Source organism: Chelon labrosus, assembly GCF_963514085.1.
Source record: "Chelon labrosus genome assembly, chromosome: 3".
Lineage (NCBI taxonomy): Eukaryota > Metazoa > Chordata > Actinopteri > Mugiliformes > Mugilidae > Chelon > Chelon labrosus.
The window spans coordinates 31,191,850-31,204,771 of record NC_140339.1 but is presented as its reverse complement, the minus strand read 5'-3'; the positions used below and the strand labels follow the sequence as shown (position 1 = coordinate 31,204,771).

Here is a 12,922-nt window from a genome sequence, read left to right as displayed (position 1 = left end):
TCCTGCTACTGATGGAAACATTTTTTTTTACAAGACTCCTGTTGCTCTGGGGTCAGTGGTGAGGCTTCCCTAAAGAAGAAAAAACACAGAGTAACGACCCACTTACACGCTTCTACCAGTCCTACACAAGCTATACATTATCATCACACAGTGGTCATTGATATGCATTTGTGGAATGCAAACAAGAATATATGAATATATTAGCATACAGTGCAAAGTATTCTGCAGTGGTTTGTGTACCAGTTTGTGGAGGCTTGAAGAATGGTAGGTTGTGGCAATTAGCATCAGTCAGTGTTGTCACGCTAAGTGGCAGTTTGTGAGTGTACATGGCTTCATGCGCCTCTTCTGCTTTACCAATGATTATAACAAAACACAATAAAAACCCTCCATGTATAGACTTACAGTGTGATCTGTAAAGATCTGTAAGGAAGAAAAACAATGCCTGATACAAAATAAGGTGAATTGCATTTGGTGGTTTAGATTTTGTCATCCGTCATATATTGCATTCTGAGCCTTTAAATTTTCAATAAATTTAGAGAAATTATTAACAATGCATATCATATAAGTAGCTGCACACATTCATGCTGAATGCCTTAAAAATTGCATATGTCAAAATAGTTCACGTCATATGGGCATTTACCTAGACAAAGTGGAGAACGTGAAGAGCGTTCTTTCATGCCTGGCTGATGTGCTGGACCTACATATAGTATTGTTTCTGTAGCATGTCTGAAACATGTCAATGGTACTTTTCCAGCTTTTGCAGCATTCAGATTGTGTGTCTAACTGAAATTTTAGTATAGCATTCCCTGCTGGTGCGGTGGGTAGTATAACAACATTGTTTGGCTCGTGTTCTGCATATTGTTAGCTGTTTGGGAGTGTGCTGTTTGTAGAGGGGCCGTCCCTAAGTGTGTGTTGACACTGATGCCAGTTGTTGAGCTGCAGCACTGAGCTATGGGTGAAGTCCTGGTAATTTGATTTGATTTATCATTCTTGCATTTTCATTTTCCAAAATACTCATAGCAGGCAAGCATGTAAATAGGCACACTCATTGCCTCCTGTACTTATTCACTCATTATTTTTATGCAATAGCCCATTAGAGATCAGCCATCTCGGAAATCACACACACACTGATTAGGCTGCTGTGCGAGGTAGAGAGGAGAAATGAGGTCTGTCTGTTGCAACTTACCAACAGCAGACATTTCTGGAACAGAGGCATGATAAGGGCCTTCAATGAACTGCGGTGGGTTGTCGTTTATGTCCTGAACTTTGATGATGAACTCAGACGGTGGCTCCAAAGGCTCATCTGTATCGGCATTTACGACCTGGGCTGTAAGTGTGTACTCTGCCTTCTCCTCACGGTCCAGCCTCTTCATAGCATGGATGTCACCTGTTAACTCGTTGATGGCAAAGATGGTGCCTGCCCCCTCACCAGCTAGGACATACTTGATGTTCTTGTTGCCCACATCCAAGTCTGTGTGTAGCTGCAATCAAAAGGAGAGAGAAAATATTAGATAAAGTTAAAATGTGCAGTTTAGTCCTCAGTTAAATCCTATGGTGTAAACACACAGGGGGGATAACCCCCTTAATGAATGCAAGTTGATATGCTCAGCAGATTCTGAAAGTTCTCACTATGTAAATGCAGGTAAGTACACAGTGTTAGTATAATGTGTTGTTTCTGCTGCTGCATTTGGCGGAAACTTGCGTAGCACAGGTACTAAACCTGGCTCAACATGGCTTACACTTCGCTAAATGAGGCCCGCAGGGGACAATAACGGTATAAGTAGCACAGGAAATGGACATTAGCCTACATAGTTCCTCGTTTACATCACAAATACATCATACAAACACACACTGTGGGGTATATCGCACCCTGCATTATGAAAATCCCCAAACGAAGAAGCCAGTTGTGCTAGGAATGTGCATTCTTTACCACGGCAACAATACAAACTCCATGAGAAATTTAAGTGGAAACTCTGCTCATGATGATTCATGCTCACAAACGACTAACCCCAAAGTTACTGGACTATACCGCATGTTCCTCATTATTTTTGTAATTACAGTTTCATTAGTTCTCTAAAGCTGCATTACGTGCTAGGATCCCACTCGCCGCACGGGCTGAAAATAACTAATGAGTCTGACAATGCTACATGAGGCTTTTCAAACATCTGTGGGCAGAAGAGCAGGCAAAATCCTTTGCTGTTTCAAGTTATAAAATGGTAAATTGGAAGGGCGGGAGATACAGCGGTGTGGAAAGAAAGAGGTCAGGGAAAAAAGAAAAGCACTGAGGTTTTAACACAACAGAAAAAAAGAGCTTGGATTATTCACGTAAACAGACAGAGCACTTCCTTTACTGTAAGTCACCTTTCATATAAGCCCCTTGATCCCCGATGTGAGTGACTTTCAGAGGAGGAGAGAGACAACATTTACAAATCCAACAATGCTCAGTTTTAGCTGGGGCACGGCTGGCAGCCCTCGCCTTTTCGTTTCTATTATTGTAAACATACATGCATCTCAAAAACACAGATGCGCACACACAACCGAGCGCACAGGCATGCATCAAAACATCTGTATTCAGCAGCTTTAATTTCATTTCCTGCTACAGTGTTTCAATGGGGACTCCTGTGGGAGCGTGGCTAGGGTGCAGAGTAGCAAGATAGAAATCTGTCTGTGAAAATCCCGACCTCTAAACCCCCCGCATTGTTTTTATAAGCCGACTTTTATGCATATTCTGTCTCCGAGGTGTTGTTTGCAGACACTGACAAAGCATGTTCACTTAAATTGTCACACCTTGCACTTTTGTTTTCCTAATTGTGCCATCATTTCACATGAATGATGTAGCTCATTAACACAAATGCCTTGCAACATCCTGCATGCTGAGAAACTCTTTAAATGAGCTCAAATTAATGATGGTCTGTCACTGTATTTTTTTTATCCTATTCTGTGGATTCTTGCATGCCATGTAAAGCCTGCAGTACAGCATATGACTGCGTGTGTGCTTCTTGCACTGGGGGGGGGGGGGGGAGTTGATTATTTCAGCTTGAATATTAGTTTTGCTTGATTCATACTTCATATTTTTAACAACACCCATGGTTAAATCCTCGTGTGCTTGGAACTGACACTGGCACTAATACGCCAAGCTGAGGTCACCCATGTGCAAATGTGCTGTGTGCTCTATGATGCTAAAGTTTAAAAATTTGTGGAAATATGAGAATTAAATTAAATAAGGAGTTTATTTCAACGTTTCAGTCAGTTGCTTATGAAAAATTGTAGATGTGCTGACGTTGATGGCACGTTTATACATTTACAGTTATGGCACATGACTACTCTCAATCTGCTTATAAGGATCCTGTAGAACAGTGAAAAGCTCCAGAAAAGCAAATAATTGGACCTTGAGCTGAAAATGCTTTATCACAATCTTTTTACAAGGTCAAGACAGAATTGTCTGCATGAGTGTGGTTGCACATTTGTATTATGTTATACTGTATGGCGTTAGTATTTGTTGAGCATGGAACAGATGGTCTTCTTTGCAAATGGAACTTATTCAGGTGCGATCATGTGACTAGAACACAAAACATCCGCCTCAAAGGACACACTCAATAGTTAGTGTGACCTTGAGCTTAGAATACCAACTGGTTTATTAGTATTTGTTTTATATATTTATACAATTTGATCTGATCAGGTAGGACTTTAGTTAGATATACGGATGTTAGTGTCATTCAGATGATTTTCAAATCAGTACAAATTTCGGAAAATAGAAACGTGTGAAGGACTCATCTGGAAGCACTGTGCTCCTCTAAATTGAATGGGGGAGGAGTCACATACCTAGCCTCCCAACCAACAAAACAAACACAAAAACAACAGTAAATAGCATCAAGACACACCTCAGTCAAATACAACATTTTAAAGGTCCTCTACAAGCATGTTGGGAAATGAATAAAAGAAATATTCTGTTTTTAGTAATATTAACACTTTTAGGTGTCAGAAATTTCAGAATCAATGAGAACTGTTCATATCTAAATTTTTAACAACTTGTCTGTTATACCAGGATTGGCTATCAAAGTGTCTGTCACCTTCTGCTTGTAGGGACACACTGCACAGAATATTTCTTCCTTCAGATGAAGAATTTGAGAATAGTCTCCAGTTGTCTAAACCTCTATATACACCATTCTCTACAGTGAAGAAAAATGATATTGCCCAGAGAGTAGTGTAGGCTTTAGTGGCATCTATGCTGTGAGATTACAGTTTGCAACCATCCCTCACCGTCCTCTACTGAGCTAACACAGTGGCAACACTGTCCTGGAGAACTGGGTCCATCTCCCGCGTGGGGCCATTACTTTTCCTCCTGTTTTTGCACACATTTCATGTTTTCTTTCTTTCCGTGTCACTCTTTTGCTTGAATTGTAAGTAGGCAACAAAAACATTTACAGATCATGTTTTGGGTGAAAATACACCTTTTCAAATGGTGCAGACACAAACATTAGGGCCAACTGAAATACATTACTTTCAACGTCGTGCTTTGAAAATGGACGTTTTGTGGAAACGAATCATTCTATTCATTCATTCATTCATTCATCTTCTGTAACCGCTTGTCCTGTGAAGGGTCGCGGGTCGGCTGGAGCCTATCCCAGCTGTCATCGGGCGAGAGGCGGGGTACACCCTGGACAGGGCTAACACAGAGAGACAGACAACCATTCACACTCACATTACAGCCAATTTAGAATCACCTATGAACCTAACCAGCATGTCTTTGGACGGTGGGAGGAAGCCGGAGTATGAATTGGTCCATTTCACAAAAATATTGTCTTAAATTACTTTTTGTGGCAATTACTATTTCTGTCATGAGACTGGGATGTCCAAGCATGTAGGAGAACCACTGGTGGCCTAAAACGCCAAAGCATTTTCTTGAGTGCTCCACTATTTAAATATAGTAGTGTTTAATGGAAGAGGACCGACTCCCTTTGTAGATATGAGGGCCTCATTCTAAGTTAACAACTGTTCTTATTCTCTGGTGTTCATACGCTAATGAAAACCCAATTATGAATATTACATTCCATTTCTGACAATAGATCCCCTCAAATCCTACACACAGCTTTAACAAGCTGTTATTTTCATCCTGACTGTGGCTTCATTTTTCAGGGACTTGAATTGTCTTCTCGTGAGGAGTTTTAGCATTTAACATTTTAATTAAGTTCCCACAGTGTATAGCTGACAAGTTAGGGCAATGCTGCATTATAGCTGACAACTAGCAAAAATTGTGACAATTAATAAATCCTCTCTTTTACAAAAAAAAAAGTACACCGGGTTCTTTCTTTGAAAAAAGTCCCACTCAGTTATCATTTTACTAGGAGCTGCCACTCTAAATTCACAGAAAGATAAGGTGAACTGGCTGTAACCAGCTACAGTTCTCTACACCGATGTCTCCTCTTAATGCCCAGGGCAGCATTCACATTGGAGTGCACAAATGATCATCAAAGAGTACAATTACTTGGGGGGCAAAAAAAAGTCTGTCACAGGTCCCTGTCATTAACTGAGTTGCCCAGGCAACTACAACAGCACCAACAATCAGTGACATTGACTGTGGCATTCAGGAAACAAGCAGATAATGGATAACAACTCGCTCTAGCCATGAGAACTATGCGTTACAATGCACACTGGATCCACAAAACACCAATACAGTATTCCGAGCACAGGGTGAACGAAGCATGCATCATAGGCTGTTTTTATGCTTGTGTTGATTTAGTACATTGTCAGTAGAGATGTTTGTAGTGTGTCTTGCCCGGCTGTAAAGTCAGACCTTTCAGCACCTCAAATAATAATAATACGTACAAGAGCTGTGACGTGAACAGCAGTTTCATTCCAAACCAAAGTAAGCAGTGATTGTATTACTGTATGAAGGTAAACAAAATCTATCAGCAGCATGTGTATTCATGCTGAGAAGGTTTAATAGTGCTTGCCTTAGCCGCTGTACTCTGGCTGTTGAAAAGATAGATGTCCATATTTTCTGAAGCTGCAGTTCAGACTGATGAAGAAAGCCTTGGTTTAACTGAAGAAATATTTCTGTGGCAGTACTTTGCAGTGGTCTCCGCCAGTACACAAGAACACTCACACACACCCATGCACACCTCAGCCACAACTCCCAATCAGGGGATGCATGGGACTGCTTATCCTGTCAGCGGAGGAGGAAATATGTCAGTCCCTGCTGAAGATGAGCTTTTACTGCAATCACTTGAACAATCACTGTGCCCTAATGAGGAGGATTCTACAGACTCTACTCCCACATTCTATTCACCTCCCCCCCAGTCTCAGGCCTGAGTTCCTCATGCTTTAGTGTAGCCCTACAGTGGGAACTAATGATTTTGCTCCTTGTCAGGGCAAATGGTAGATAGGACATGTGCTCCTCCTATGTATGTACCAGTAGGCCTGGAGAAGGAGAGAGATAGACTGGAGAAAGGAGGGAAAGGGAGGAGATGCCTTCACTATGATCAGCTACTGTCTGCTAGAACAGACTGTGCACAGCACGTCTGACTGATTGTTCCAGATTCCACCTCGGTTCGTCCTCAGTTAGGGTCACAGATTGCTTCGTTTGCTGAATTTTAGTTGTAGTTAGTTATCACTTGTGGAAGAGGTAGTTTGGTCCTCCAGCAAACAGAAACATGGAAAGTACATATAAACCGTGTGTTACTCATTGATTTTGTATACAGCATATACATATAATATTAGACAGATGTTTAATTAAATGTGAGAAGGAAAATAAATGTTTAGAGGAACTGCTAACAAAAGCACATTTTTGAACTCTAAAATACTAATCTGAAAAATATTCCATGTAAGTGGTGTGATATCTGATAAAATGATAACACACTTAAAGAAGGTGGAAATACTCAAGTACTAGTAACTCAGAATTGTACAGTACTGAAATATGAATGCTTAGAGACCTTTTGCTTTTAACAATGTAATATTGTACAATATATAGCATTTGGTATAATGTGACGTGCAGAGCAGCATGAAAATGTGCTGTATAATGCATTACTGTGTTGACTCTAAATGTCTTGTTCAGTGCGATCCCGGCGTGGGCTTGTTTAACTGAGGTTGCATGACCAGACCAGGCAATCATACTGTGGGAAATGTCATGCTAACCATTAAATATGGAGAAGATTGCATGTTGTTATGTAAAATGTATGGGAACCCCAAGGCCATGCACTGTGTGGACTAGTTCAAGACTAGCACCTTTTTGTAGCAGCCAGATGTTGACCTTTTTTCTATTCAGTTCAGTCAGTTATTATGGCCCAGTTCTCCTCATCTGGTCAATGCAGCCTGGTCACAGAACAAATCCAAAGAGTTCATTTAAGGGGGCCTCACACTGCAATGAGGGATCAACAGAGGGTAATTCATTGCCAAAATTGATAAAATTAGAGATTTTTTTTTCCCCCATCTGTGCACCCTTAGGCAACTGTAGCCTAAATAGTTACTCCAGATAGATTCTGCTCAAACATGTCTGGAAATTAATTGTAGCTTCCTCCCATTTGTTGGATTTCAACTGTGTTAATTACACCTACATGAATAATATGTAATTCTAAATATTGCAATAACATTTTGAATGTACGGAACAGATGGCGCGATGCATGATATATGATACACTTAGCTATTCTTGGGAACATTTTTCCCTCCAGTCTGTCTCATGGCACATAGCGGTTTATCAAATTGGACAGAAAAGTTCCCTTCTAGTGTGAACTGCAACATACTTTATATAGAAGTGCTGGGACATTGGAAAGGAAAAGTTTCATTCAGAAATGCTAGAAACACTATCAGCTCCCTAATTCTTCGTAACACAAATGAGTCTAAATTTAAAGGTGTAATTATATGATTCGAACAACTCTCATATTCGTTCATTTTTACATGTGTGGTGAATATAGATGTTTCTCATAACTCAGATAAAGAATTTTAGAATGATGGGTTATCTATTGTTGTTTTCTTTCACTGACAGCAGAGGAATTTAATCCATGGGGATTTGTCGGCATCTGTTGCAACAGAACAATAATCAATATTGCTTTTCTCAGGGGTCAAACACAGTATTCATGGAGGCCATACAGGGGAGCGAGTGCCTTACATGTTTTCCTGTTCATGTATTATCACTGCAGACACTCTCTGCTTTATTGAGACAATGGGACAGAGATGGTGTCATGACCCGTGTACCGACAGAGGTGATGGTTTGTAATTGAAGCCAACTCCACTCAGAAAAGGTACAGTAATTACAATCAGTGACACAGACTCTCAATGTTATACCGTCTCCACAAACACACTCCTTGTATTTTTTCCTTATTGAACAGAGAGCTGATTCATTGGCAAGCTATCACCTTCTGCCTTCATTCAGCTTTTTTTTTTCTTGAACAACCATGAATAAATGAGAACAAACAAAAAAGGATACAGTTTGTACTGGATTTGGGTGCAATCCGTACCAAGGTCAATCAAGGCTAATGTGTTCCCTGTCCATCCCTGCACTGTGAGCAATGGCACATGTGTAGCATTCATTGCCACCGGCGCTTTATTGCTTCTGGAGAATAAGTCAAAGTCAAAGCAGCTACCTTTAGTACAAGAGGGCGAAACAATTAGATTTAGCCACCCATGAAAAGCCTTTTGTTTGCCAGTGTGGATACATGGCAGGATGCATTTTAATCACAGGAGGATACTGTGTCACCGCAGAGAGAGAATGGGAAACATGAAGATAAAAACAATTCTGTATAATGCATCCAAGCTCTTGGCTACATTAGCTCTCACTTCAAGAATGATCTTTCGCATGCAAGCAATCTTCAGTATAGATTTTTACTGCCTGCTCATTATAGCCTGTTGTTAGAACAAGAGAGCATTGGACAATCAGTCTGTTCACTGGTGTGTGCCTGATGCAAACCTCAACACCAGAAAACAAAGTTAAATAAAAAAAGCCACGACCTCTGATTAAATGCATTTGTCCAATTCATGGCAGCTCCACATGTGTTCTCTGAAGAGCTCTGCAGCCAGAATAAAGCCTTCACAAGAAAAGCCTGTGATTCGAAGAAAACAAACAAATAAAGAAAGAAAGAAAGAAATTGTGAACAATAAAGAAACAGAGCTGTGAAAAAGTGTAAATGAGCTCAGCTACGGGGGCTGCGGTGCACATGCTGCGTGTTAAATAGAGGGAGATTTTTTAGCATTAACCTCGACTACTGTCATTACCCTACCTGTGGGCCCCAAACTCATCGGTATACACAGCATGTCGAAGGTGGGTGGGTGTGGAGGGGTGCTAAACAAAACAAGCTTAATCAAGGAGCACAACAGTTTTCTCTTTCTTCTGTGCGGCTGACCTAATCAAATCAAGGAATGAGATTGATTTCACGAGGTGCAGATGGATCCCGTAGCAAGTCTAATTCAATGTGCCGGCTTTCCACTATGATGTGTGTTTTCTCGGTCCAGATGGTGCTGCTCGGGTTTGTAATTCATATTTCAACATTTTACTCCCCCCCAACCCCACCCTCCTCTCTATCTCTTCCTCCCACCCTCTTTCATTCACTCTGTTTTTTCCCCTTTTTGCTCATAGTTTAATCACTGAGTAGATGAGTGTTGATGTGGATAAGTATCACAAACTCATCTGTCAAACATGTGATCCTGTGATCTTGTTAAATGTAGCAAACAACACACACGGCGACTGCTGGGTTTCATGGTGGAGGTGTTGCAGCTCGTGTTTAGGAAAGTACAGCCTGGAAAGGAGAGTCCTCGCTGGTATAAATGTAGCCTTCTTCTAGAATTTAATTAAATTACATCAGGTTTAATAAATGTGAAATGGCTTCTTTTTTTTTTTTCAAACAAAGAGGGTTTAAAGAAAATCTAAAAGGAAATTTGCAGACATCTTAAAAGCAACACTGCACTTAAAAAAAAAATATATACGCGATCAGATAGAAAATATAATTTTAACTTAATTAAAAATATAAATGAAATGAGCAAACAAACCAGCAGTGGGCAAAAATCCAATCTGAATTTTCTCTGCATTCCAATCAGCATGTTTCAATATGTATTTTATATATATAGACATGCTCAAATTTCCATAATTGGAAGGCATGCAGCGTCACAGCCAGTCGAAAAATGCAGATGTGCTCCACAGTGCCTGTTCAAGCTGTCAAAGGCATTGTTCTCAACCTGAGAAGTCTTGCAAATTAGCCAGTTTCAATGCCAGCAGGCACTGCTGGAAGGGCATGCATTGCTGGTGTTCCTGCAGGTACCATATACAATAAGTTTATATATGGAGACAGGAATAATGAATGGGCTGTGACAGTTTTGGTTAAGTACTTTGGTTTTTCGTACAGCAAATCTATACTGTCCACCATTTCTGAGTATTATATATGCATTATATCAATTGTTAATATACTTATATGTAATATTGGTTGCACAGTCACTTATGCAAGCGTGCAACTTATAAAGAGTGCCGCACAAAGGCTTTGCACTTACTGTCTGTAGTTTTTCCATATTCAGAGCCAACACATGTCTCTATGGAATATAGCTTTTAAAAGGCAGGTATTGAAAAGGCTCAGGCCTAAGAACAAAAGGCAATATAAATGAGGGCTTCATTGGCTACATTAATAATCATCTGTGCCTTCTCCTTTGAGAGGCCTATGATATCGAGTATCATTAGACATGCAAATAACAGCTCCATTTTCCCATCCCTGGGATTAGCAAGGAAAGAGAGAAAAATGAAGAAGAGGCATTACTGTGGCAGAAACAATTAAGCCATCCTCTTCGCGGAAGCACTTGGCAGCCAGCTTCAGACTGGTAAGGGGGACAGGAGGGGTCCTTTGGCTAGGCAGCAACGTCAACACGCTTGTCTGAGTGAATGTGCAATTGCACAGAGCATCGCTTTAAGATGTCAGATCACCTTGGAGTGGACGGCAGCTACAAGCACAAGCACTCCTTCTGTGTGTCATGATGCCACTGTACGTGTTTCACACTCGGTCTGGAACACAGACCCAGAGACAGAGAGCAGGGAGGGAGGTGGAACAAAGGAACGAGGAGTAGGGGAAAAGTAGACAAGAGAAAGGAGACAGCCGTCTCTGTTGTCTTATATGGCAGACAACGATGACACATTCCCTTTTCTGCCTTCCCTCACCCCACATGGGCAACCATTAAATGCATTACCAAATTGCTCAGAGACAGAATCCCTCAGCCTTCCTCATGCCACATAAGATGGATAACCAAGGCCTCTCTCACTTACATAATCATAGCTTTTGGATAAAAGGGATAAGGTTTGTTTCTAGTTGCACCTCTGCACTCGAATGAGACCAAAATAATGCAAAAGCACTTCCATATACAGTACAGCAAAATATTTTCCTATGCTGAATTTACTCTTCCTTCTGGTGCTTTGAAAGGGGGAGTGGGCAAGGAAATTGCCTCTCATAACCCATTTCCCTCATCCCCTTGTTACCCTCACTTCATTTCCAAGTTATCCTCATCTACATGCTTTTTGCTATCAGATTGCAAATCTTCCAGTGCTGAAAAAAAAAATATATCAATCTTTAGCTGTTAAAAGGTTAGCTGAAAAAAGTAAGAAAGCAGGTTAGGTCTAAGGGGTATTAAAGGAGCATTTTTAAGACAAAAAAAAAAACTTTTTCTGTGTGAGCCTATAAAGTAGAAGGGAGAAAAAAATCATTAAAAATGCCAAATGACAATGAGAGCCATGAAAGCATGCAACCAACAGAGTTCATTCCATCATCCTGGAGACAAAGGCAGGACGCTGAGTCAAAAAGTGAGAAAGTCAAGTCAGTGACTCCCTGAAATGCTCACGTCTCCTCACATCTCTCCCACTCTCACTCTCTTTCCCTCTTTATCACTCTCTTCCTCCTCTCCTGCTCCCGCTCTGTGTCTTTTTCTGGATTCGCCCGTCGGTAATGTCAACAGAGATTTCACGGCACAGTGCCGGTGCATCAGCCAGGCTCACATTTCCCCTACCTGTGATTTACATCAGAGAAGAGGCTCATGGGGGATTTTCCGAGCCAGCATAGGGAGGGGAGCAGTGACAGTGCTGTCGGTGGTAGTGGTGGGCGAGTGGGGGGTGGGGTGGATGGAGCTAGTACCCTGGGGCTTGACGCAGTAGGGCACTCTAACAATGGTGGCGTCGACCACCCGGCTGAGAGATGCTTTTACTGCAAAGGGAACCTGCATGAGTGCATTCAGGGCCTGCTAAATGTCACCATTCTCCTTTTACAGGTCTGACTTTTTGTTATTTCCAGGGGATTTTGGAATAGCATTTGAGTTTGTGCAAGCCAGTTTTAAGTTAGCACCAATGTGCAGTGTATGTAGTTCATATTGTCAGCAAAATAGGAATGTTGAGCACTGAGTAGACACACAAAGTAAACTTATCACAATGTGTGTGTTTTTTTATTAAGGTGACAGTATGTAAAAACTCATACACATACTGTTCACCAAAATGATCTTGGTTTCTTAAATGCAGTTTACGCATTTCCATAAATACTTAAAGAAACGGAAGTCAAAGATACATATATATATATATATATATATATATTAGGGGTGTAACAAATTACCGATATGAATCGGAAATCGGTTTTGATTTAAAAGATGTGAGTGCATCGATACACAAGCCCCTGGACCGATCTAAATGTACCACGAACCGGTCGATGGCCCGATTACAAAGTTATGAATCGGGTTATTACCGTAATTTCCAGACTATAAGGCGCACCTGAATATAAGCCGCACCAGCTAAATTTTGGAGAAAACTACAGATTGTTCCATATAAGCCGCACCCGACTATAAGCCGCACCCAAGCCGCTGGTGTTTTAATGTTTAATTACCGTAAGGGTTTCTTCTACCACGGAGGGGATTGTCGGGACAGAAATGACTGTTTGGAAACGCAAAGCGTCCCATTTATTTACATTTGACAAACACA

General features: G+C 41.0%; 1 protein-coding gene across 1 annotated transcript in view; it reads right to left on the bottom strand.

Moving 5' to 3' along the window:
* Nucleotides 1–12,922, bottom strand: part of cdh8 (cadherin 8) — an 84,994-nt gene that overhangs the window by 50,085 nt on the left and 21,987 nt on the right. Inside the window, exon 2 of the mRNA XM_084541463.1 lies at nucleotides 1,187–1,481. Within this exon, the coding sequence (XP_084397589.1) occupies nucleotides 1,187–1,481 (295 nt within the window). The remainder of the gene's footprint in view (nucleotides 1–1,186; nucleotides 1,482–12,922) is intronic.